The sequence below is a fragment of the Vanellus vanellus genome, assembly GCF_965231255.1.
Source record: "Vanellus vanellus genome assembly, chromosome: 2".
NCBI lineage: Eukaryota > Metazoa > Chordata > Aves > Charadriiformes > Charadriidae > Vanellus > Vanellus vanellus.
In genome coordinates this window covers 103,220,262-103,247,695 of record NC_138906.1, presented here as the reverse complement: position 1 = coordinate 103,247,695, position 27,434 = coordinate 103,220,262, and the positions used below count along the sequence as shown (strand labels likewise).

General features: G+C 40.5%; 1 protein-coding gene across 1 annotated transcript in view; it reads left to right on the top strand.

The window, feature by feature from the left end:
* AHRR (aryl hydrocarbon receptor repressor) overlaps positions 1-27,434 on the top strand; it is a gene marked incomplete at both ends in the record, with an annotated part of 69,414 nt that overhangs the window by 6,091 nt on the left and 35,889 nt on the right. The window contains one exon of the mRNA XM_082479856.1: positions 2,053-2,234. Coding sequence (XP_082335982.1) covers positions 2,053-2,234 — 182 coding nt within the window. The remainder of the gene's footprint in view (positions 1-2,052; positions 2,235-27,434) is intronic.

The following is a 27,434-nucleotide window of genomic DNA, read 5'->3' as shown; positions in this document are numbered from 1 at the left end:
GGTTGACGTTCCTGAGGGATGGGATGCCATCCAGAGGGACCTGGACAAGCTCAAGAAGTGGGTCCATGTGAACCTCATGAGGTTCAACAAGGTCAAGTGCAGGGTCCTGCACCTGGGTCCGGGCAATCCCTGGTATCAATACAGGCTGGGGGATGAAGGGATTGAGAGCAGCCGTGCCAAGAAGGACTTGGGGGAACTGGTGGAAGAAAAGCTGGACATGAGCCAACAGTGTATGCTTGCAGCCCAGAAAGCCAACCATATCCTGGGCTGTATCCAAAGCAGCATGGCCAGCAGGTCAAGGGAGGTGATTCTGCCCCTCTACTCTGCTCTGGTGAGACCCCACCTGGAGTACTGTGTCCAGCTCTGGAGCCCTCAGCACAGGAAAGACATGGATGTGTTGGAGCAGGTCCAGAGCAGGGCCACGAAGATGATCAGAGGGCTGGAGCACCTCTGCTATGAAGACAGGCTGAGAGAGTTGGGGTTGATCAGCCTGGAGAAGAGAAGGCTCCGGGGAGACCTTATTGCAGTCTTTCAGTACTTAAAGGGGGCCTACAGGAAAGATGGGGACAAACTTTTTATCAGGGCCTGTTGCGATAGGACAAGGGGTAATGGCTTTAAACTAAAAGAGGGAAGATTTAGAGTAGATATAAAGAAGACGTTTTTTCATGCTGGGGGTCATGAAACACTGGAACAGGTTGCCCAGAGAGGTGGTAGATGCCCCATAACTGGAAGCATTCAAGGTCAAATTGGACGAGGCTCTGAGCAATCTGACCTAGTTGACAATGTCCGTGCTCATTGCAGGGGGCTTGGACTAGATGACCTCTAAAGGTCCCTTCCAACCCAAACTGTTTTATGATTCTATGATTACAAGAGCAGACGGAAGACCAGCAGACACAGCACTAAGTCCCCTGGGAGATGCTAGCTCAGCTATAGCACTGGGCTGCTGCACTCCCTCTGAGATCATGGATCCATGTAGTTTATGGCTCCAGTGGCCTGTGGCTCATTCCCATATAACACATTTGACTACTGCTGGGTCCAGCAATGGCTGTCTGCTGGAGATAACCACCTTCTCAAACTTACCACTCTGGTTTCGTTGCTTAATTGACAAGTCTGTGCTTCAGCACTGACCACCTGCCGCTGTTTTGCTAAAAATCAGATTCCATGACTGTGTGCAAGTGCACCAGCTTTTCCTTTTCTCCCTCTTGAGAATAGCACCTTACGCGTTCTGTGAGAAGAAGACACCACAAAATTGAGCTTCCTCATTTGTGATGTATTTCATCTTAATGCATTTTCACAGTAGCTTTTCTGAGGTATCTGTTCCTCTCTGCTGCATGAGAGGGACATGAAATGGGGATGGACTCGGAGTACTTGGCTTAGAAATCTGAGTAACATTAGTCTTTATGTTTTGGGAGGAATATCAATGTTCTTAAGAAAGAAATCAAATTCTTGTCTTTGTTATTACTGATGTAGGAAGGTAAATGTGAGAATGTTCCCAGGGTTTTTGAGCTTGAGGAAAGAATGTCTTCACCTTGCTTCCCATACTTTTTAAAATCATGTCTAAAGACAGACTCTTTTCTTAATTATCTCCTGACCCACAGGTTAACTTTGAGTCATTAAATGGAGGGAATCAAGATGCTTCGAATGAATACAGTGGGTATTGAATGGGTTCCTGCATTAGTCACGGTAAAATTTTCCTCTGCTGTTCCGACCTCATTTGTACGACATAGATGAGAAATTGTTTTTCCTGGTATTCACTAGAACATGAGGATAGTACCTGTTCCCCTAAGGTGAGAGGGTCCTGAGTAAGAGATACCAGTTCTTTGCATGTTTTTCACTGGGCAGATGTGAAAAGAAAGCCCAATGTCCATGTCTTTGCACCATGGCAAATGCAGAATGGTAAATCTCTTTTCGGCAGGGAACAGAAACTTTAAAGATTTTCACAGAAGCTAGGCTAAATATGCCTGTTACCAATTAATTGCAGACAGCACCTCAGCCTCTGGTTGTAATATCTGGAGGTAAAACAGGTAATTGGAAATATGTTCTCCACCACAGAAGGCCTGCAGTTGGGAATGAAAAATCGAATCCTTCAAAGAGACACAGGGACCGTCTGAACGCGGAACTGGACCACCTGGCCAGCCTCCTTCCTTTTCCACCTGACATCATATCAAAGCTGGACAAACTTTCCGTCTTACGCCTTAGTGTCAGCTATCTCCGAGTCAAAAGTTTCTTTCAAGGTAGGTCTCTTTAAGATATCAATATCCCATTAAATGTCTCCTTCCAATTCATTGCTGCTTTGGACTAATTAATAAACTGAAAAAAATTAACAAATATTATTATATTGATAAAGGATGAAAAAATAAACTATTATTGAACTTATTTTGTGCGCGGGATGTTGCGTTGGAAAATTTTGCATTTCCTCCTATGCCGTTTGTGTGTTTTTCACCAAATAATTGGATAACCCCCACCCTCCCTCAGCAGGCTTTAGGAAATGGGAAAACATGATGGTAAAATTCCTAAACTGGCAAAGAGGCTTGGGGCAGATGTAATACCTGTAGATACTTTGAACTCCCTTTTTGAAGCTATTATCGCGCATGTTCACAATGCCTGTTTAAATACGATGTGAAAGTCAAGCAACTACTGTATTACCTGTGTGTGCTGTGTGCCAAGAGGAAATGGGCTTGCTTGAAAGGCCAAAAAGATCACTTTCTTTCAGGATAAGTGAGATCCAAAGGTTAAAGTGTTGACTAAAGCTGTACTAGGCTACGCTTTATTTTTGTAGCTGCCTGGCACACCGCACAATGAAAGCCAAATGTGCATGTTCAGATGTACATAATAAGAATTCTTCCAAATTTGCAGACATTTTTAGTTTCTTCTGTTGCTGAAGAGTTCACAAGCGGAAAATATGGAATAGGGATTTAACAATTAAAATCCTCTCTGGAGTTGTTAAAAAAAAAAAAAAAAGAGAAAAAAAGCCTATATGAAGGAGTATAATTGGCCAAAACATATAGGTGGACTGCAGAGAAAAACAGAAGTATTTTTTTTTATGGACATTATTTTTCCTTTACTACTCCTTCCTATTACTATTCCTTATTATGCACAGTGCATGCAAGGGAGCTGTATGCTTTTTTTGGTTTTGACTGGAGAATACTATCTGTTGGTTGGTTTCTTGCTTTTTAAGTGTATTTTATTATAAAAGAAATGCCAGTTTGAAGAGGCTTTGGCAGCCTGCAGGGCATTTTACAAGCTGACATCAGATTATGGATGGTGACATTACTGATAGCAGGAGCCTCCCATGTCAACTGTGGCAGCTGGTTGCCCAGCCTCCAGCACCCTGCAGTTTACAGAGTGCCTCTCTTTCCCTTTGAACACACATACCCAAGTCTCACAGCCCTCTCCTCTGAGCTCGACTTTCGTTTCTCATGGATTCACAAGCAATAAGCCGTCTTCAGCTGCCTTTACTGCTCTTCTGCCAGAGTTTCTAAGATCCATTGTCTCCTTTTCTTTAAAAGGGATGGGATAAAAAGGAAACAAGTAAAAGCAGACTTCATTACTCCGAAATGTTCCATGTTTCGAGAGATTTCATTTAATTTAATCCCCAAATTACCTAACTGAACACATAGTTTGTGTTGCCTTCATTCTTATTTTTAAATGTTTACATCATGAAACTAAGGTTACAGAAAGCATTGTTTATAGTAAAGGAAGGAAACTACATGCCATCTTAAGACAAGAGAGCAGGCTGGAGCTTCACAAGGGTGGAGTGGAGGAGAGGTGAGCCCTGGCAATAGAGCTGGGTGAGGAACGGGTGCTAACATTTGGGTAAAGGCAGGAGCTGCAGCTTCAGCTTCATGGCACGTCACGATCTGCTTCCTTGTAGCTGTGGAGAAATAAGGCAAAATCCGAGTTTTTTTAAACAAAAACTTTGGTAGAGAGTCACCTAAAAGAAGGAAACCAAAAATATCCATCCCAATGTTTTGATCTTTGTTGTGACGAAAGAGGACAGAAGAGCAGAAATGGCTTGTTTGTGGCTTTTTAAATCAAAGGATGGTACTAAGTTGTGAGCTGTTACAAACACTGTGAAGATAGAGAACAGACCAGTGGCACACAGAGATGTTATAAAATTGGATAAATAAAATGTATCTGGAAAAACTGACCTAATAAATCCGTACTAATTCACTCAGGGAAAATTAATCCAAAGGAACTGGTGCTTAATAGAAGAGAGAAACCTGGAAAAGAGAACATAAAAACAATAATCGAAGAGGGACAGTGGTCAGCAAATTGTTCTATGCTTGTAATACGATATGTTGACATAAACAAGAAATCCAAGCGTGGATTTTGGTCTGTTTGGCCAGAGGCAGCATGTCACTACACAGGAAGGTTATAATCCCTCTCTGCATGAGACCAGCATGACTCCATCTGGAATACAGCTTTCTGTTGTGGGCATCTCCTGGTCACAGGGGCATTAGTACATATTAAGGGGTGTGGAATAAACACAGGCAAGAAGTGACTATAAAGCTGGATGGACAAAAAAAAAAAAAAGAGTGAAATTAACTCAAATGTGTACAGCTTACATGCTTCGGCTGTTTGACTTCATAGGAGAGAAGGACTAGCAGGGAAGGAATTGCTTAGGATATTTTAGAGTGGCACAATAGAGGACTCAAGGAATGATGGTTGAAATTTGGGTTGAATATCACGCAAAGCATATCTGTAGTGAGCTCTGTTGAGCTATCTGATATTCCTAAAACTGATGCAGTGGAGATTCATGACATTGAAATTTTTAATCTGTGACACACAGGCACGTACATCTTTTGTTTAAAAACTGTTCTTGTGAGTTTTGAGGAATTTAAGCTTAAATACCATGTTTTTAAAAAGCACATGTAAGAATGCTGTCTGCCATTTTTTAAAAACTGTCAACCGTACTATTTGGCACAGAAGTTCATACATGACATTGCAGATTCAACACGTAACAGTTCAGCAATTCCCATGACAATTATAATTACACACCTTGAACAGTCTCAGCGGTCTCTAGACAAACTCGTTTACTTACCACTAGGTGTCCTTTCAGTAGCTACTCTGCAATACTCAGTGTGTGGCACAAATATTGTATTTATAAAGAACAATAGCCAATTAAAGGGCATGGAGTGACCTCACCATATTGATTTCAATATGAAAATGATTTTGCAGAGAATTAGGTATTAGGGGAGAGAGAGAGTATTTGTCAGTCGTTTATTTCCTCTTTGGTGACCATTACATGTTAGTACCTTGAAGCATGTGGCCAGTTCATCTTAGTTCAGTTGTCTAAGCAAAGGCCCGCTTCTTTTCCTAAATTTAGATCTGGTTGTTGAGATAGATTTTTCTAGTATTCAGTTTAAGTCACCATGGTGGATTCCCTCTCTCATTCTTAGAAATGTTTTCCTTTGGCTTCAGAACAATCCTTCTGTCTACTTGGTTTACGGTCTTCGTATCTCTTATCTGTTGGCAGTGGCTCTATTAATAGCCCCACTCCCCCCAAGCCATATGCATTTAGTCATTTTGCATTTTCCTGATAAGCACTTCAAAATGGCTTGCAGCAGTAACCTTCCAATCTCACCAGATCTCTTGTATAAAAGCAGCACGGACCTGAACCTCTGCTCAGACTGAGAGACGTCAACTGCTACAGGAAGCTGTGCTGGTCATTCGACCCTGACAAAAATTTGCCTTGGGTGGGGCTCCCGTGGGAGTGGAGTGGTACTTAGTGGCTGTGACCACTTGAGCTTGCTGGGCCCCTGTCTTGGCCGTATTCCATCTTGGTTAATTGTAGTCCGTCTTCCTTTACCACTCTTGACAATACATCCTTTAGTACCTCTTACTTCTCATTTTTTCCACTGGCGGAAAAACGGTGGTCTTGCTGCACTTCATAAACCACTCCCTTTTGTTGATCGTTTACATTGTTCCCTTCTAGTATAGGTATTAATTCTGTAAATTTGTGTAAAAAGAATAGCACCTTGTTCTTTTAGCATCTCAGATCATTTCTGAGAGACAGCTAACTTCAGCCTCCCAGTACCGGTAGGGAAAATAGTTACGACAATTTAGATAGATCAATACAGTTACAACTAGGGCTCCTCATCTTTCAGTTCTTGGTGTAACTAAACTTGTATGAGTAGCCCACTCAAACTTTCCTTCAACATACCATTCATTAATAGTAATCCTTTCAGCATTCCTCATAAATGATAGCTGATGCTATTGAATACAGTCTTAGATGGCAAATGTAGAGACCTCAATATGAATCAAATTTTTCATTACTCAAGAAGTGGCGGTATTTTAAATCCTTCACTACATAATTTATGTAAAAAGTAATTCAATATAATAGCTTGTTATTTTTCCAATCTGGTCATTTTATGCATGCAGGAATGTGTTTATATACACATACACATATGCAAACATGGAAACACACAAAAACAGTGTCATCCCAACAAAAATCTCCCTTGCAGTATTATTTTGACTCTCTGTATTTATTTCAGACTTTAGTGCCTTCTCTGTATTTTCTTGCTTCCAGACTTCATTTCATTTTGAAAGCTGAAAATCTGATAGATCTATGGATGACTAAATAAGGAATGTAGAGAGTCATAGATTAACTCTGTGAATAAATATATTCAAAGTTTCTGTAAATTTTATATTTAAATTATAATCCACTTCTTTCCAAAATTAGTGATGGTCAAGCATGGAGACATTGTTTGACCCGCTTTAGACTAAAGTTACATATGGATTTTAAACTGAATTACAGTAGAGTCTATGAAATTTGTCTACAAATGATAGTTCATCTGCTTCCATGCAGAATTTAAGATTTTAGGAAACAGGCCTGTAATGGACTTTCCCAAGGAAAGAATCAACTATGCCTAAACCTGAGGGTCATTTTGTCTAATGCTTTTGTAAATCTGCAACATGAGTGATTCCACACCTTCCTTGGCAATCCCTAACCTCCAAGCTGGAGCTCTCCTACTGCAGTTTAAGCCCTCCTTCTACAGAAGAACAATTTATTCCCTTTTCTCGTGGCACCTGAGCTTTTACAGCCATGATGGTGTCCCACGTTTCCCTCAGTCTTTTCTTCTTTAGACAAAACAGCCCTGCCCTGCTCCTTTGTTGGTTTGTTTTCAGTTTTTTTTTCTTTTGGTTTTGGTTTCTTTTTTTTTTTTCCTCAAGGGCTATATCTTGTTTAATCATTCTTGTTGTTCTGCTTTTGTCTTCTTTTTTTTTTTTTTTTTCAAAATTAATCTAGGATATGTGTGATGCATCCTTCCATTGTACAGCAAATGACTGATAACTTTTCTCAGATTATAGTTTCTTTAGCAAGCGAGTTATGAAGACATGTCATATCTGTTCTTCCCATCCACATGTCCAGTTGTAGAAGGTAATTAATTTAGTGTAACATGGCAACATATCCTTGACAGGTCTGTTGATTTCTACTTCTTTTTCATTACCTGTACGTCTTTACAAATAGTGTGTTTGATATTTTTCTCCAGTATTTTTCTAGAGATTGAAGCTCATCTTAGTGGTCCTATTATCCTTTGTTTTCCTCTTCCCATGCTTTCTTAAGATAAGCTCCATGTTTGTTCTCTTCTAGTCTTTCAAAATCTCCCCTTTTTGTCATGATTTCTCATAGACTAATAGCTCTGAGAACGCTTCAGCTCATTCTCAGAACAGGCTGCAATGAGTCTCACCAGATGCGACTAACTTGCAAATATTAAACTCATCCAAGCACCTGAGGTGCTAGCCTTGATGCAGGTGTTTAGTGGCAGTACCTGTCTGATCCTAGCTGATGGAAGAAAAAAGAGGCAAAACCCACTTAAACTTCTGTTTTTTGCATTATCTGTAGCTCTCCCTCTGCTGAGTAGCAGAAAACTCTTTTCCCAACCTTGTATGGGCAAAGGACTTTCAGCATGCTTTTTATAACCTTCCCTTTCCTGCTACATCTTATTTTATGTATCGGCTTTTCTGTTTCTCTTCTTATACACTTGTGCTTTATTTTATTAATTTTAAAAAATATTTTCTGTGAGATTTCAGTCATTGAAGAACTCGGGATTTTATTAAGATGGTCTTTTCTTATATTTACCACTCTTCACTGCCACTGAGATAGTTTACACTTATCACCTACACATTGGTTTGTTGAAGGAACAACCAGCTACTACTTCCCTTAGGTATCTGTCCTCTGAGATTTTGCCTTCCAGTTGTCCAGGTGTACTGAAGTCTCCCTTCTTTAGCTTCTGTGTCTTCATGTTTCTGTGGCTTGAATTGCCACTGCTGGAAGAACCGTCGGTTCCAGCATGTCCTGGTCACTTCCACCAAGCTGCTCTCCCTCTTTCAACCCATTTCTCTCCTTGAATTAAATCTCTTTTATAAATTTATTTTTTCAGTTCTGGCAGGGTAGCACACACTGTGGTTTCTGCCTTTCTTCTGATTTAGCATTTGTATTAGTGGGTCATTTCCTTTTACTCATTTATGTGTTTGGTGTCATCCAGTTCCCGCTGATGTTTATCGTTAATGGAAATTGGATTTATCCCTTTTAAGAAGAAAGCAACAAAGGATTCCTCCCAGCTGCCCTGATTTTCGGTATCCTCAATTACTTGCAGTTTGTTCCAGCTTTCATCTCCTCCTGCTGTATCCATGGCTGTTGACCTCATAGCTCAATAGCATACATGGACTTCTTGCTACTTTGATTCAGATTCCTTAGGTTCATTCATTAGATTCTTTAGATTAGGCTGTCCTAAGGAAGGACAGCTATTATTTATTGTAGTATTTGAATATTTAGTGCAGCAGTCCACACTTCATGGCTCGCAGACATGTTTCTGATGTGACACGACTGTCACTCCAGTGATGCTCACAGAAAATTAGGAAATTAAAACTTGAAGTGGGTAGGGAAGCAAAGAATGATCTTGTTTTCAGTGTATTATCCACACCATAATGCTATTCAGAACTGCTTTATGAGTGCTGCTTACCTGAACCAAAGCTCCTGTTCTGAGGATCCAGGATTGCACTGCAGTGCAAGCAGAGGGGTTATCAGGCATCCCTTTTTCCCCCACTGTCTCTCTCTAACGTTTCTGGTTGCCCAGAGTTTTCTTTTCAAAATGTCTCAGCTAAAGTTTTTTTCTGGATTGACAATTCCCGCCCTTTTGATATAAATATGTTTTTTAGATATCACTAAAATTTTTCCACAACAAGATTTAGCTGATTTTGAAACTAAACTCATACATTTGAGTTTATTGTTACAATTATGGCCTATTCTGGACACATTTCCATGGGAAAATTTCTTCTTTCATTTGTTAGCTGGTTCCAGTAGCCTGAAGCTTTCCCTTAAATTTAAAACTACTGTCTTAGTGAATCACAGAAGGGTTGAAATTGACTCGATGATCTTAAAGGTCCCTTCCAACCTAGACGATTCTATGATTCTGTGAAGTAGAAAGGAACCTCTAGAGGCCATCTGGTCCAACACCCCTGATCAAGCAGGGCCAGGACTATGTCCAGATGGCTTTTGAATATCTCCAAGGAGGGAGACTCCACAACCTCCCTGGGCAACCTGTGCCAGTGCTTGGTCACCCTCATAGTGAAAAAGTGATTCCTGATGTTCAGAGGGAACCTCCTGTGTTTCAGTTTGTGCCCAGTGCCACTGGGCACTGAAAAGAGCCTGGCTCCATCTTCTTTACACCCACCCTTCAGGTATTTCATACATGCTGAAGAGATCCCGTCTGACCCTTCTCTACTCTAAGCTAAATAGTCCCAGCTCTCTCAGCCTCTTCTCATAGCAGAGATGCTCCAGTCCCTTCATCATCTTCGTATCCTTTCATGGGACTCTCTCCAGGTCCTTTGTACCATGTATATTTAGAACAGATATAGAAAAAGTAAAATAATAAAAGATCTGAAATACAAATAAAGATTACAAGAGAGGCTACACTGAGAACAGGATAAAATACGTAAATCAACAACCATGGAATTACACCTCCTTGACTTCATCTCTTCACTCCAACCCATCTTTTCTCAGTATGATTTATATATTGAGTTCTGTTACAGAAATAATAAGAGGCTTTCAGATTATCAACAAGCCTGTAGTTTTTGATGAAACCTGTACTTTGAATTATAAATCTGGGATTTCAGTTGTGGTTTTCTGCTTAGCTAGGGTTGAAGCTGATACCTTGAGTCAAGAAGTCCCCAACATATCTGAACAGTTTAACAAGTTTGTTTTTTAAAGTCATATTTTACTGATTTAGAGCACTCCCAGTGCTGTCCTATGAAATGGAAAGCCTGAATGATTTATTTCTTGAAAGAGAAATAAGGACTTTTCTTTTTGCAGACATACGAAATGTCTTTAGGGTATCTGTTGCTGTAGTCCACAGTCATAGCTTATTAGATTGTCTATAAGCATTTAGGCTGTTTACATTTCTTAGGGCAGTGTATTCAATGATTTGCACTGAGAAGGAACCTTCATGGTGAGAGTGGGTAATAGGTAAGGTTAGTGGCTGTATTGAATCATTGTATTCAAATGCCACAGCATTCGGAGTGTTTCAGCCAAAAAGGGAGTGCTCATGAAAGAAACATTTTCCACTCTCTATTGCTCTATAATTTTACCATCTTCATAACAATATAGCAATTGAAAAGAGGAAAAAGTGTTCTGCTGCATAAGTGGTACGTAAGTAAATCTTTGAAGGAAGACCTACTGTCTGCAAGTCACTATCTAATCAAGTGCTAAAATGCTACATCAGTGAAATTTTTGTACAAGAGTCAAAACTTTAAGCAGGCTAGCTGCATATAGCCATTCCGGAGATCTGGCAGGACTCATTTCTGGAGAAGCAGCTGCACATTGACTCTCGCCTACATTACACATTTTCAAACAGTGGATTATTTTGACTAGGGTTTGGTTTTTTTTTTGCCATTTTTAATTGCCAGAGAGACTATTTTATTGTGACGTATTGCGTATACCAATACTTTACTTTTTTCTTTTCCCCTTGTTTCCTGAGGACACCACTGATTCCATGTAATAAATACCTGAGGCTGTTTTGTGCTACACGTCCTCTTGAATAACCTGGAGATCTTTCTTACCCTTGGGACACCTTTGCTGGCTCTTGGAAGAGGACGTACCTCCTCTTTGTGTCTTGTTGTAAGAGGATGGACCTCCTTCTGTTAGTTGGCTTTCTCTTTAGTTTTCTGCAAACAAGATGGGTTTTGTCAGAGAAGGAGTGTAAATTTACAAGCAGGATTTACTTGAGAATAAGTCTATATTCAGAAAGAACAAGAAGATTCTTAAATTGCTTGAATTCCTGTCACCTTTGAAGACCAAGGGAACCTGGTAGTGCAACACTATGTTGTCATTCTGAGAATGGCTCTAAATTCCATACCTATTTTTTTTGAGTAATGGCAAATAAAGGGCCTTAGTTATAAATGTCAGATCTTTTCTGGTACTCCTTGGGTACTCATGCCATGTGCTGTGAGTTGTCCATGTTGTCAGACCCCCACAAGCTGCGAGACCTCAGAGCTGTTGGGCCGAGTCAGTCATCTGCACAAAAAGGGCTGGACTCTATAGACTTTGTACTGTCTTTGGGAAATACACGATCATGATGATTCTTCTTGCAGAACTTCATCCTGTGATTCTGGATCTGTATCTTATAACACTTTTCTATTGTTGGATGCCATTCAAGTGAACTTCCCTGTAAGCCTCAATGTTTCTCCTGCTATTGGCAAGATGATTACAAAACCAGGGAGTTGGAAATGACAAGTGACAGGAGAGGGATCTTTCACTGTTAGATTTCTCCTGAGGGCATTTGGCACTGGAAGAGTTCCACTGGTTCTAGCAGTAGTAGAAGTACACTCAGAACCAGACAACATGGTCACAGTCACACACAGTGGCTGGTTTTATCGGTGTTCCCACAAACCACAGCTGCTATATTGGTTCAATGCTAGCGGAAGTCCCCAATATATATTGAGCCATTAAGTGTGGGTCTTTATCTTTCTCCAGCTTTCTTATTCATTTTTAACCATTCCGATTTGGCAGGCTTTTATGCTCAGTTGCATTTGGTTAGCTCACACTATGCATCTCACATACCATTGATGTAAATAAATGTAGGTATGTGGCAAGAAAAAAACTGGGCCCATCTAATCCAGTAGACTGATACATGTACTGTCGTCTGTATTCAGTGATGTTCATCTTGCTCGAGCACTGTGCTTCGTCAATCATTCCTTTGCAGCTAAGACCATCCTTGGCCCAGCCTTGTACCAGCTGTTGAAACACCCTCACAGTCCCCTGTGGATCAAACTCTATTATCCTACACTATAATGAATGAACTTTTACTGACCTCATTTTCTTGAGTTAAATTGTGTTTGGACGTTGGAGACTGAGAAAGAACTTAGCATAAGTTTAGTTCGACTGCAATCCAAGTTTTCCTTGGATATGGAAAAAAGATTGGTTTTCATCATAGGAAAGATGGTATTTTTACTCCAGAAGTTGCTATCAATTGCAGTGATTGTAGAAGGTCCTAGCAATAATTCTGTCCTAATCACTGCTGCAGTGGAAGGGAGGTAGGAAAGCATTCCCTCAGGCATGAACTTTGGCTTGGTTTACACTTGTTCTCAGCTTCATGAGCGATTACCATCTCTGAGAGGAAACGTGTTTCTTTACTGTCAAGAAAATGATTTACTTTGTTTCTTATTTTAAACACAGATATGTTTTAAAAGAAAGACGGTACTTCTTAGCCAACAGAACAAGGAATTTAGCTTGACATAATATAATTGCATAGGGCTTTGAAGACAAATAGGACAAATAGTTTTAGGCTAGGGAACAGTGTGGGAGTCTGTCCTCCTTGTTTCTCTTCTCACTTGCTACTACCTCACTTTTGGCTTACAGCACATGGTGAGGCTCTCTGCAGAGAATTCTAAAACAATGCAGATGTTAGAGCGGGTCCTACAGCAAGAAGCAGAGTGGCTCTGTCACTTTGGGGATAAACCCCTGCGAATTAGTTCTTCTGAGATGCACATCTTACTAGAGCATGTGCCTTGCTGTCCCAATACAGCCACACTTTTTTTCAAGCTCCTGTTGTCTATCTCCATGTAGCAGTGTAAGGCACTGTGTGCCCATACCAATATCCTTAGAGCTAGCTCAAAGACCTCTGCGCTACACTCCATCATGTCCGATGCAGACATACCTCTCTGGTGCTTGCCAGATCAGGTAACTCCAACCTTTTGAGTATGTACAATTATATTGGTTATGCCAAAGTAGATCTCAGGATGACACTTGTGGTCCCTGGAGATGGAAAGCTGCAAGTGTAGGCTCAGACCAAGTGAGAGCACATGTTTCAGTGCACATAGGTCCCTCCTGCTTGTCATTTATCACATTTTCAGGCAAAACCAGGCAAGCTGTCCTAAGACCATTTGCCAGTTAGCAGCATGGATGGAGATGGGTGAGAACCAGTATTGGGCGAGAACAGTATTGTCATAGCTCCTTTGAAGACAAATCTTCCAAAAGAGTGTAAATATAGTCAGGAATTATTTCTGATGAGGCTTTTGGGAAGGCAAACCCATCAATACCTTGAATTAAGAGCCTGCCGTTCACATGCAAATCTAAACCACTGCTTCTTTTCTAAGACACTTAAAAATAATTTGAATTACCAGATTACTATTTAGCTTTTGGACTTTGTAGTACTTTTGTAGAGTCAGTTCATGAAGTTCTGAAATGTTGTCTCATATGCCTCACTAGCAGTGCTTGGTGGTTGCTGAGACCCTGAGAAGTTTATTAGATCCATTCTGAAGGCTAAACATGGGGGCAAGGGAAATGTGGAGGTTGCAAAGATGTGTCAAGACTAGACAAAATGGTATTATTTTAAATGGCACTTACCAGCACTTTTTCTTACTGTTTTTTTCAACTGAAATTCATAGATAATATAGATCAAGTCAAGTGTAAAGATAGGCTTATTGGTTGTAGTCAAGCGTAAAGATAGGCTTACTGGTTGTAGTCAAGCTGGATGGTTGAAGGCAGAGAAACTTGCAGGGTAGGCTGGAGGGCAGAGGATAAATATTAACAGCCAGATCCATAACTGGCTTCCATCATTTACTTACTCGATTTTCATATAAATGCCGTGTTGCTTCTGTCTATTAACTACTCACAGATGTGTTTTATTATCTACTTTCAAGAGTTTTATTTTCAAAAATGTCTTTCCTGTTCTGCTCCCAGAAGTTCTGCTAATTGTTAGGCCGTTGAAGGTCTGAAACCATTGCCTGTCATATGCATCAGTATTGTCTCATTGGGTTTTTGTATTGCTCCCTCTGCATTGTCTGTGTGTGTCTGTTTGTTGTTTCCTGCCTTATACCAGGTATACGCGTGCTTTGTCAGTGAGTCACCAGTTTTTTATTCTGAGGGGCCAAGTGTGTTTCCATCTCTAATAGCCCTAAAGATCCACTGAACGACTCGACCCAGGGACAAGAGGGTACCAAGACAAGGAATAGGGCAAGGCTAAGTGGCCTGAGGGTTTTCTGTAATTCATTCTGTCTTTTCAAGATTTTATTTAGTCTCTCATAAATTCAATTTAAATTTTGTTTACTGATAGCATTTTATTGATGTTTTTGAATGTACTTGGGTTGTTTTTTTGTTTTTTTTTTTTGCATACTGTGCTTGGAGTTTTAAATGGGTTTAAAACAAGCAAATGAAATATAAATTAAATGCTAGCAATAAACAAAACACCTCACCATAATTCAGGTAGGCAGCCTGGTTAACCTAGTTACTACTCCAGAAAATGTGTGCCAATGACTGGAAGCTCTTATTTCATCATACAATACTCAATGGTGACATCTTCTCTGAGTAGCAGCCTGAGGCATTTGTTCAATGTTGACATGGAAGGAAGGACATTATCAGATGACCCGCAGACACCATTTCTTAGGATTTCTTTAGTAGTGGATTTTCTACATTCTGACCAGTCCTCACAGTCTTGGAGAAGACTGAAGTCTCTTCAGTTCATGCCTTTCAGTCTTTCGTGTCGCATAATTTCCAAAACAGTTTGGCATATCTTTGTCTGAATGCTGCCAATGGACAAGATTGGTGATTCCTTTCTTTTCTCCTAAACCCCTGTCTGTTTGGTTGCTGACATCACTGCTGCTCCAGCATCCCCTGTCAGAAGCACCTGTCAGGGTGCCATGAGGGCTGGCTGCTCCCTAAGGGATGGAGGTTCCCCATGGTGTCCCTCAAGGTCTCCCAACCAGGGCCTGTCCCGCCACCACAGTCAGGAGCAAGGTAGCTGGAGTGCACTGGGGACAGCCCCAGCCCTGACCATCGGGCATCTCCCTGGGGATCATCTGAGAGCACACTCTGCCTTGTCTTTCTGTCTTGCCTCTATAGCCTGGGGACATCTTGTCCCCCTTCACCATTTCTGGACCACAACTTTGTTTCTGAACATGATGCAAAGACTGTTGTCCAAATATTGTATCTATCTTCCTCATTTTGTAACATCTGAATCACAGGCCTTCCTGACATCAAAAATCATAGCTAGTAACTTCTCTTTCTTGCCCATTTCTCTGAATGAGCAACTTCTTCTTCCACCTATATGGATATCTCTATTCCCAGCTTTTTCCCATTAAGGCCGTGTAATTGTAATAATCCTTGCTTATCAAGTCTTTATTCTCATCAATCCCCTCTCCTCTTCCCATAGCTTTGACTCTTTCTCCTACAACCATTGTTTATTTTCTTCATATTGCCCTTTATGGATGAAATGCCTTTCTTGAAGTCATGCCCAGGTCAGCCACCAATTCCTCCTGCATGAAAATCTTCTTAGTTATAAGCAGAGCTACGGGTGGCTGGGAGGTTTATAGAAGTATGAAAGTAAATAAATAAATTGATGATTTAGTCAAACCCAAAAGTTTATGATTTATCACATGATTTATACAGCTGAATCTATGCAAGACATCTGTCTTTCTAGGCTGTGACTAGATCTTATTTAAATGCTTGGAAATCATAAAACATGAGATGGGAACTGGTTTCTGCAAAGCTATATGATTAGTCCTGTGGTTTGGCTCAATGGATTACTATAAAGGACTTGTTTTCATTCAATTATATTTGGTCTAGTGTCTTTTTTATGTTGTTGGAAAGAAAATCCCAACTGACTAAGAGATGCTTTTCTTCTCTATCTAATACAGCATATTAGTGCTCCGAACATTCACCACCATGAAATGAAATAATTTTTTTAGATGAGGCACAGCAATTTTCCCTTTATAAATCCAGTTTTAATTTGATTATAATTTTTGGTGCAATCATGTAGAAAATATAATTGATAAATTTTCTAAAATTTTGACATCTGTATGAGTAGAAGTGGAAACTGAATTCCTATCAGTAAACTAAATTAAATGCTTACTAAGAGAAGTTCAAACATACTTTAAAGCTTCCTTCAAAGAAGCTCATAATTTCTTTTGTGAAAGTTTGATGCTATATAACAGTCTTGGCCAAACACATATCACATGGATTTACTGTGTCCCTAAAATTCCATTGAAATCCCCTCAATGCATTCCCTTTTTATATCTGCATGGAATATATCAAGTTGAAGGTATATATAGGAAGTAAATCTCTGCCTGTAGTTTTCTGTTGTAATGAATAAAGTGTCCACTATTCCCATGCACCTCTGAACCTGCAACATGAATTGGCTACTTACATATTGGAAACAGCTGAAAGAAGTTGAGAGAAAAGGATTGAAAACAAGCAAGATCATATCAAAATCAAAACTCAACATATTTTAAGTTTTCTTCTTTTTCTAGTCCATTAACAATTTCATAACCACTTTACTAATTGTACAGTTGCAAAACATATATGTCACCTTATATTAATCTTATATATTCTCCTGAGTGTTTCAGCATCTGTACAGAAAATACTATCTTCTCTGTGTTAATATTATGTTGTATATCAGTGTCACTGAAAACTTGTCACAAAAACTCTGTATTTTTTCCCAAATAATTTATTAAAATGATATTGTGCCATCAAATGACCCCTATAAACCTTGTACGGGAAAATGGACAATAAATAATACTTTATGAAAACATTTCTTGAGATGAGAAGTAATCTAACCTAGATAATACATCTTGAACTGATGAATGTAAGGATTTATGTGGAAAATATTCCAATATGTTATTATGAGGTCAAAGATAGTAAGTGGAGAAAAATGGAATTGTATTTCTTCTTTCCATACTTTTTTATGTCTTAATCTACATTGCTACATATAGAAAACAGCTGTACATCTCAAAACAAGTTATATGTGTGTGAGTAAATTAGAGATGTTTAAACTTACAGGAATTACTTTAACAGCTATTTAAGGGTCTGTCATGCAAGGTGCAGAGTGCTCTCAAATTACTTCGTGTTCTACAGGAATTGATTGTTCTCAACACTTCAGAACCATCAGAACTGTATAATAATTAAACTCTAGCAATACAGCTCTATATACCTGTTTAAGAAAAGAGATCTTTCTTGTAAGCGAAATATATATTTGGTGACAGGGCAGAGAGTTTGAAGGTATTACTCATTGCAATATTCAGTCTTCATTCTCATTGATGCTAGCAAGCGCTTTAGAAATTTTAATATATTTGGTAGTAAGTGCCATATTATTTGGGGACAGTGATCCACCCTACATTTGCTGCTACCGACTTACGGCTAGGAAAGCAGACATAATGTCAGTTTGAAGGTTTGCTTCGCCATCACACCTTGTAAGTATGATGGTGGTAATTGATAATGTCTTTAAAATCAGTAGTGTGACTGAGATAATCACCTCTGGCAGAACAAAGTGGGAGGAGAGGTCAGTTTCTGAACAGAGGACGTGCCCCTTGCAGCAACACTTTTCTTTATTGTTTCTTTGTTGTCTTTATCTATTCAAGTCACAATCTCCAGTCAGAGGTCAATGTGCTTACTTTAGATATTTTAGCTTCAGCATATATTCCGTCTTCTGAATCTTTGAACATAATGTTCAACTAGCTTAGTTTTAGTTCTGGAAATAAAGTTTCTCCAGCTAGAGAGAAGGTGCAATGGCAGCCTACAATGTTGCGACTTTCTGTTGCTCATCGTTCTCTTGCCAAATGATACACACAGCAGCACATGAAAAACATGTTGGGGGAGACATGCCCCCATGCCAGGGGGATGGGAACAGTCTTTTTTCAGTGGTGCCCAGTGATAGGACAAGAGGTAACGGGCATAAACTTGAACATAGGGAGTTCCATCTTAACATGAGGAGGAACATCTTTACTTTGAGGGTGGCAGAGCACTGGAACAGGCTGCCAGAGAGGTTGTGGAGTCTCCCACTCTGGAGACATTCAAAACCCGCCTGGACGCCGTCCTGTGCAACTTGCTTGTAGGCGACACTGCTCTGGTGGGGGGTTGATCTTACGAGGTCCCTTCCAACCCTGACCATTCTGTGATTCTGTGACTTTTAAGTCCTGAAATGCCTGTAGTGGAGACTGGGAAATGCAACAGAAACTTTCCAAGGATGAAGAGGGCAGTGGGAAACCTAATCTCCTTCCCACCGAGGCAATCTGCCAGGAAAGACCTACTCTAGGCAAAACCTGGGCAAAACGCCTGTTCTCTGAAAACAACAGGTTTGGTTGTGGGGAAACATAAAGACGACTGGTCAAGTCCCTAATTCCTTATTATGTTTCGTTTAACTGTGGCATGAGTGGAGTAATACAAGTCAGGCCTTCGGAAGCTGGCCCAGTGTTTTGAAAACTGCACTGCCTGAAGTTAAATGTATTTTTAGGAATCAAAGCAAAAATTCCATTGAAAAGGTTGGAGACTGGGCGGGGTGAGTTCACACCTTCACCACTCCAGTAATTTGGCTTGAGAATGTTTTGTGCTAGGCAAATTGGGCACCAGCTAGCCATATTGCAGCCAGATTCGCAGTGGTAGCAGGCTGCTGGAGGGAAAGAACACTGGCAAGTGAACTCGGATCTACATGGAGATAACGGGATACATGTGAGCAATTTAGGGGATTTTATCAGTATACTTTCATGTCAAGCTTTTAATTAAATCTGCCAATTTTATTTTTCCTGAATGCACTTTTGCCATTTACCTTGGTGACTTTCCTTCCCTGTTTCAGTGTCTGCAGTTTGTTAATCTGTTTTCTTCTGAAACCTTTGAGAAATATTTTCCACCTGTGTTTCTCCAGCGGCCTTTCTGGAGATAACCCACCTCAACTCTTTTAAAATGCTTTTCCTTTTTGCATCTTCCTCATCTGTAGATTTTCTTGTTATCTCCATACAGGTTTTTCCCCCTTTTCCCATCTTTGCCACAAAATTCTTCCTTTTCCCTGTATTCCTTGCTTCATCCCCAAGCTCTTTTTCTTACATCTGCCCTCTGCCGTTCCAGAACTAGATCTCCATCTCTTCTCGTTGACTGACTTTGGTGGGAAAGCAATGCTCTCTCTTTTTTTTTTTTTTTTTTTTTTCCCTAGTAAGACATTGTTCTCATCTCCTGTTGGGTGAAAGAAGGACCAGGCAAACCTCTTTTCCATTTTCCTCCATGAGGGCCTTTTGCCCTATGTGGTCTGGGTGTGGTGAGCTCAGATAGCCCGCTGATGCTTTCATTGCACGGGCCACAGGGAGGGGATGTACCTTTCATTCCCTCCCCTACACAGAGCCCTACCACAGTGTCAAGATGATGAGAATCACTGCAGCAGAGGGATGAAGCCTTCGGGCGGGAGGGGGGAATAAATAATGAATTGTTGTCAACCCTCCCTACTGCATTAGGCTGCCAGATGATTGCTTATTCCTTGCTCCCACCCACACGCTTCATGCCACCACCAGCATTCTTGGTCCTTTGTGGCTGATGTTGTGGGCTAGTCAGCTGATGAGTCAGCTCTGCTAACCAGTGCTTTTCCAGCTCCCCATGGCAGGGACAGCTTTGGCGTAAGAGTTTCGGCCAGCGTTATCTGCATGGAAGGGGGGCGCCTCTCGGGCACATTAACTGATTTATTTAGAATTTTACCGTTCCGCACATAAAGAGCAGGTTTCCAGGGGTGTGCAATTCGGCTCATCTTTTTCTCTTCGTATGCGCTGCGATGCAGGGAGTTTTGAAACTACACCCTGTATACCATCTGTTAGTATGGGAGTGTGGAGTTAATGGGAAATTCAAACTTTGAATAGGTCAGGAAATTCAAAGTTTTGTTCTCACAGCAATTAACTACATGTTGGTCTCAGATGGTATTTTAGCTCATCGGGTTAATGTACAAAACGAATCTTGTGCCACAGCTGAGTTCCCGCACCACAGCTGAACTTGGCATGGGGACAGAGTGGGAGAAGAGATGATCAGAGCTTCAAAATACCTTTGTGCCTCCTCGATGCCGGGCAAGCCTGGGCCTCTTTAGCGCTTCCCAGGGGTCAGAACACCCTCCGGGACTGGCGCATCCAGCGTCTCACAGCTTGTGTCAACTGGGGAACATCTGGGCAGTGGAAAATGCATCAGGCATAAGAATGTTCCAGCTGCCCCGTTCCCAGCCTGCCCTGTCCTGCCTTGACTCCATCGACTCCTGGCTGCGTTGCCTTGGCCGGCCTGCTGCGTTTAAGCACTCCAGATCCTTTTCTCATCCTGCATGTCAGGCAAAGGCTGTGCCGTGCTGGGACAGGTTGTATGGACCACCACGTGCAGAAGGCTCAGTCACAACAACTTGCTTTAAACTAATTCCTGCAGCCACGCTATTTGCTGTCCTCTTCAATCTGCCCTATGCTTGGATAGTGCCAGGTATCCTTCAGCAGTCCCAGCCAAGCTCTAGCTTCATTTACGTTTTGCAGTAACAGACCACTTTTTTCCTCCACTTCCAGACAAGAACTGGCTGGAAAGCACTGGGCTATTGTAGAAAGGCAGTTGAACATCAAGTATGTACAGTATGTTGGGGCAGCAGGAAGAGGGTGAGAGTAGAAGGGTTTTTTTTGAGCATGCTTGCTATAATTTTTGTAACTGAGTTACTCAAGAATCCTTAAAGCTTGATTGTAATCACTGTAATTTCTCACAGTACTTAAAACCTATTTCTAATGAAAGAATACCTCTTAGCAGCTATTTAAAGTAAATTCATTTATTAAATCGTGATTTATATTACACTAATATGAAATAGTTTTCTTTTTGGATTATTAGTTGGAGTATAAGTGAGCTGGATTACATTTCTCTGTGTAATCTTCAAATTAAATAAACTTCACAAAAGGACTAAAAAAATAATGTAAAGCCAGATTTGCAGCTAACCCAAATTGCCGTCTGCATGTTCTCTTATATATATATAAGAGGGGTACAGATCTTTGACAGTCAAGTGCAAGTTTTTAGACCTTTGGAGGGAATGAGGAAAGCTTGCAGTAATTATTTGGAAATCGGCATATCAGAGGTCTTTGTTTATCCTGATTACACTGTGCTAAATTACTGACCAATTCTTTCTCTAGAATTGCAGATCCAATGGCACTTGGGCACATATATTAGATGCCTGCTTGCATCTCCTTAGAAAATGGAGCAATTGACCACACTGTCTCTGAGTAGAAGAGATCATATTCCTGAAAAAAGATTGCAAATATTTTATTTTCATATAATAAGGAATATAAAAAGGACTCTCAGTAAGGCAAGACTTTTTAGTTACCAGCTCTGTGCCCAGGCTGCCGTGCAGAACAGAGCTGAGCAGCAAGTATTCTAGCAGATGTTTACCCTGAAATATCCACATGTAAACTCATTCCTGCTGTTACCAATGATTTTTTCACCAACGGCCTCCAGAACAGTATAATTTGTTTGTGAAGGTAAAGTAGCACAACAGTATTCTCATGTATCTCTTTCTATAACTAGAAAGGAAAAAATGCCCTGTTAATTAATACTCGCGTTAGTATTTGATGTTCTTTCACTTTAGATAAACTTCTCGTGGTCTAGCCAAAGTTCATAAACAGGGACAAAGTCACATGTTTTTGTTTAGGCAGGAGCTGACTTTGTATCTTTTTCACTTCGAAGGGAAATTGTTGTAGCCGTAAGTGAACGGGCACAAATCAGTAACGTAAGACTCAGGGCAACATCTTCAGAAGTTTTCAGAAATCTTTGAAACTATGGCCTATCTTCAAAAATGCCTGCAGCCTTGTCTGTACCAGTACTGGTACCCGTTACCCTCAAGGTCACTCTGGAGGCTGTCAACACCCTCCCTTTACAGATCAGCATCTCTGTCTCATCACCTCCACCAGCACTCTGTCCAAGCTGAGAAACTGTGGTGACGCTCAGCATCTGAGGTTGAGCCTGCCTCTCTGCCCTGACTTTCCATCCACGACGTGAGTATGCCAGGCTCTGACAGCAAGCTCCACCAGCAGTAACCTCACAGTCCCTTGTCCAGTCTCCAGCCTAATTCCCCTCCATAAATATAGGCAAGATTTGGAGTAGAGACGAGGCTGACTTTGGGGTGTCATTAGTTTCATATCAAAGTTAGACCAGGAGGTCATCTTTTGTGTAAACAGCAAACTGCAGTGCAGATGGGAAGGGACATCTCCAACAGCTTGAGCTGGGTGAAGATAGACATCAAGGTCAAGCCTGAATATCCCTTTGGATGAAGCTAAGGGCACTTCACAACCTGTGGGTGCATCTCCAGAGCCCCTGAAGCTCTGGAGCATGCGTGGGCACACCTGAATGAGCTTTCACCTGGCTAGCGTGGCTAATAACAACAATGAACTTGTGGGACAATGTGCAAACAAGTCATCTCGGCCCACACTGTGAGTCCTCAGTGGGCTTAACGCTGTGCCCTCATTGCTATTGTTACTTTTTTAAGCTGGATTATAAAGCTGGTTTGGGCAAGCCTGTCTGTGCTGCCTTTAAATGAAATGTGTCTGTATACTAATCCTCATAAAATGTCAATGAGCAATACATCCCACTTAATTTTTTAAATTGTAGGCTCCAAAGTAATTTAACAGCTTTTGGAAACTTTATTTCAGGTAATTAGTGCAAATAATTCATGATGGAACAACAACGGTCGCTTTCATAGCGCTAAATGCTTGTGAAAATAGGCCAACCCCCCGCTTCATTGGGTAGAGTTGACTTATCATATTTAACTCTTTTATCATATTTTTAACTCTTTTCTTTAAATTCCCACCTGCCCTCCATCGCCCAAAGGCCATTCCAACCACCACCTACAAGGCACATCCATACAACAGATTAGTATGTGGCTCATTTGTGGGACACTGTCAGCTAACATATAAAACAGGCTTTTCTGTCCTAGAAACAAGCTCCATCTAGTACTCGTATTTTCATAGTATTTCTTCAGGATAAATTTTTGATAGCAAGCCCCTTTTCCGATCTACCATTTCTGTGTCGTTGGTGTTTCTAACACTGCAGCAGGGCAGTGTTTAATTCAGAGCAATCATATCTGTTGTTTATTGAATCTAATATTTGTTTGACTGTTTACCATGGCTTTTAAATATCTTAATTAGCATAATTCACAGTAGCACATGCTTGGCAGACATGGACCTTTAAGATAATAAAAAGGAATGAGCTGAATAAATATTTGGAAAAGGTGCCAGTGTAGTTTAAAAGAATTGTAGAGCTATTTATCTTAACTTGTTATTTGATTCTACTCAGGCAACGCGACTCTCTCCAGATAAAACTCCAAGCTATACATTTCTTCCCTGCTCCAACTGAAATAAAATAGTCCCATGACATGTTTGGGGGGAAGCCCATGCATTAACATGCGTGTGCCTTCTATCTGCGTGGGTCAAAAGGATGGGCTGCCTCTTTAAAAGGTTTCCGTGAACCTGTATTGTTATAGTAAGCTCTGGTAGGCGAGGGGTTGCGTGACTGCAGCAGACTCATTTGTGACCTCAGAAAAGTGGTTATGAAAGTGATCTCTTGATCAGAGGAATAGAGCTCTGCTGCCTGCCAGACCAGCAAGGCAGAAATGAGCCGCCTCCCTGCAAATCTGCCCCGGCAGGAGAAAAAATGTTCCTCTTTCCGATGCAGCATTCGTAGACTAAGTCTTTAAAGATTCCTCTGAAAAATACTTGGCTTAAAACAAAGTAGGGCTGAGAATATACATTTTCTCCACGTAACTTGCACATTTTTCAAGAATATGTGCAAAAGCATCTTTGCTTTTGCTTTTTGTAATCTGCAATGCTCATTTTCTGCCTTAAATCTACTCATATTTTCCTTAGCATAGTGGTAGTAAGTTTTGTTTCAGTGGTTATTGAACGGACTCCGGCAGCAAGTCGCAGTGTATATCCAATGAAGATCACATTATAACTGATGAAAAAACAATATAAATCAATGTTTATGTCACATAATGAGTGTAAAACAGATCTGATCAGTCAGTAGGTAAGAAATCACCAGTTTTCATCCAGAAGACCTTCACAGAATAAGAAGCATGGGAAGTATTTTATTTATCATAATTCTCTTTATGCACACTATTCACCTAGTACTGATCACTTGGGGAAAGCTGCAATTAACTCTAATTGCCTTGAAAGTTGAGGCTACAATCCCATATGTTTCATGAGCAGGAGATGAGTTCCCTGTCCTTATCCCATACGGAATACTCCTTATTTCTTTGGTAGCTTGCTGTGAGTCAAGGTTTCAGGCACCTTCACAGGAGTCAGACTTGCCTGTTCAAGTCAATGACACATATGCATAAGAGTTGAAACTGGAGAAAAGGTTATATTTTATTAGCTAGAACTTTGTTTCTGAAATACAGAACATTGGTTGTTCGTTGTCTTCACATGGGACAAGTCTGATAAGAACTCTGTGGCTGCCTTTTAATTTTATCACTGTACCTAAGCAGTTTCTGGTTTTAAAAATTGAAAAACAAATCAAAGCCGGGCCACAGTTGACATTCTTAGGGCTTTCAAATATTACCCTTCCTGCCTTTTTTAAAGATAGCATTTTTAATTATGCTTAGAAATTCTGAAGGTCCTAGGGACTGTGGCATTCTTTAAAAATTCAATTTCTCTTGTGCTAAGGGAGAGAGAACCTGGAAGCCCACTACTGGCCTGCTTAGGGTCTTTAGGATCTGCTTGGGATCTTTTTCTGAGCATGGAACCTGGCTGTGAAATAAGGCAAAACAAAACGGTTGTGAGGAAGTGAAAAATGAAGGTTCTTGTAGTAATTGAACACATCATGTGCATGCGTGTTCTAATTCTGCAGAAGGTTCCTGTTCTGCAAAGCAATTTATTTTTGGACAAACCATAATGTCTTCCCTGCAGGCCTTCTGACTTACAAGGGATTCCAGTTGGGAGCAAGGTCCATCTGTTTGGTTAGCTTTTCAGGACTAGTCTTTAAATGCATCATTAAAAAATTAATGTGTGTGAAAAAACACTGGACTTATCTAGGGATAGTAACTTTATCAATTTAGGGTTCTGCTAGTTCAATTTTTGACTTCTGTTGTTGGCTTCTCTTGTACTTCACTGAGCTTTTAGGTAAGATTTTCACGTTACTGGTTTTCTTCAGCATTCTAAAAAGTTCTGGAATATAGTTCAGTGTTTTAAAATTACCCTGAAAATTGATTCTGAATTTTTTTTTAAACTTTTAAATACTGTTCCTGATGTTTCATTTGCCTGTATCTTGTCTCGGCATGTTCTTTTACTTCCTGAAGTAGAAAAGCCAAAGCTCAAGGACCTCCTCTCAGGCATATTTTTCCCACAGCTTGTTAGGTTCATTTAACCTCCCAAGGCAGCTCTTCATACAGTCAATCTCGTCATGGAAGTCTCCCCAGACAGCAGAAAAGACCAAAGCAAACCAGTTCTGCCTTAAAAAGAGAGTGCCGTGTTTTGTGGGGGGTGTGTGTGTTTATCGGTGATTGTGCAGCACTGTGCTGTGGTATCCATCTGACTCAAAGGTGGAGATTCTTGCATTTACCCCGTCAAGTGTGTTTGCTTATTTAAAGTACACTGGAAAGCAAATGTGGCTGTGTTTTTGCCTGTAACAGCGGATACAGTATGGCTACTATATAAAGCAGATATTAAGGAATTGCTCTTACGATATTTCTAACTCTGAAACTGATGAAGCCAAATTTGGTTTTCTGGGTAACATATGCACATCCTGTGCACTAAGGTCTCAGCGTGAATATTTCAGATGCAATGTTTATTTCATCTTAAAGGTTTCCTTTATCCTCTCCAGATCGTGTGCTTTGGCTATTTTTAAACAGTCTCTTGGGTGATACACTGGCCTACTGACACATGCTCTTTCAACTCTCTTCTAAGAGATACTGACTTAAATTCTCTCTTGGAGCTAGCAGGTATGAATTTACCCTGTGCATTTCCATGCAGAGTGGTGCAAATGAAATGGTAAAGGGACAAGAACGTTATAGGAGCAGAAGAAATTGAGGAGAGGAAGCTCGGGAGAGTCTATTTGAAAAACAGGCTGGGCAAAGAGGTTATCAAAACCCCAAAAGGCAAGCAAAGATCACGTAAATCTCACATAAGTCAGTCATTGTCAGGTTGATCTAATCAGGAAGTGGGAGAAATGCTTTCTCGTACACTTTCCTAGTTGCATTTATTTTCACACTTGGTCTTTGATTTGATTTCATTCTTCAGGGACTGATTTCCTAGATGTTCTAAATTGTAGATCTAAATCTAAGAGGGTGAAATGGTGTACATCTTCTGCAGCCAATAAAGACTAAACATGTTCTGATATTCTCAAGATAAATCTGATGTCAGGACTTCATTGCATTTCTTCTGTAAGATGCAATTCTTAAAGTCTCCTTTTTTAAAGTGGGGAAGATTCCAGTAGACTGAAGATTCCAGATTATTTCAATAGGCTGTTTATCATCAAAGAATTTTTTTTGTTTGTTTGGATGCAATGATTAGTCACAAGCTGGTCTTTCATCATACGCTTAAATTTAGGCACACACAGGCTTTCTCATAAGGTTCCGATTTTTCTTATTGTCGCTTCTGTGATATACTTTGTTTCGCGTCACAGATGCTGCTCTTGTTCATCTGTTGTTTATTTTCTGTCTGCAACAAATTTCGTGGGCAAGGTCGTGGCATTGCAGTGAAAATATAGCAACATAAGAAATACACTACTGTGTCACACCAGTGGTCCATCTAGTCTGGTATTCTTATTCTCCAAAATTGCTTTCTTTTATCCGCTTTAAAGCATTCTTGTACTGGTGTCATTGAGCACTTCACTGTCCGCATATTGTGGGGGTGGGTCAACAGCAGTTCTGCATTCAGTTTATCCATTGCCTTTACTATTTTGTAAACCTCTGTTACATCTCCCCTCATCCTTCTCTCCTCAGTAAACAGTCACAGCCATTTCAGCCTCTCTTCAAAGGGCAGCCGCCTCTCCTGTGGACCCCAACGTCCATTGTTGTATTATTTTAATTGGGAGAATCAAATGGCCTTGGGACAATGAAATAATATGATCCATATCACAAGAGGATTATGTTCTTGGACCATAGAGAGACAACGTCCTGGGAATTCAGAGGACAGAGAGAACCTAAATTTTATTTTTCCCTGTATGGATTTTTTAAAATATCTGG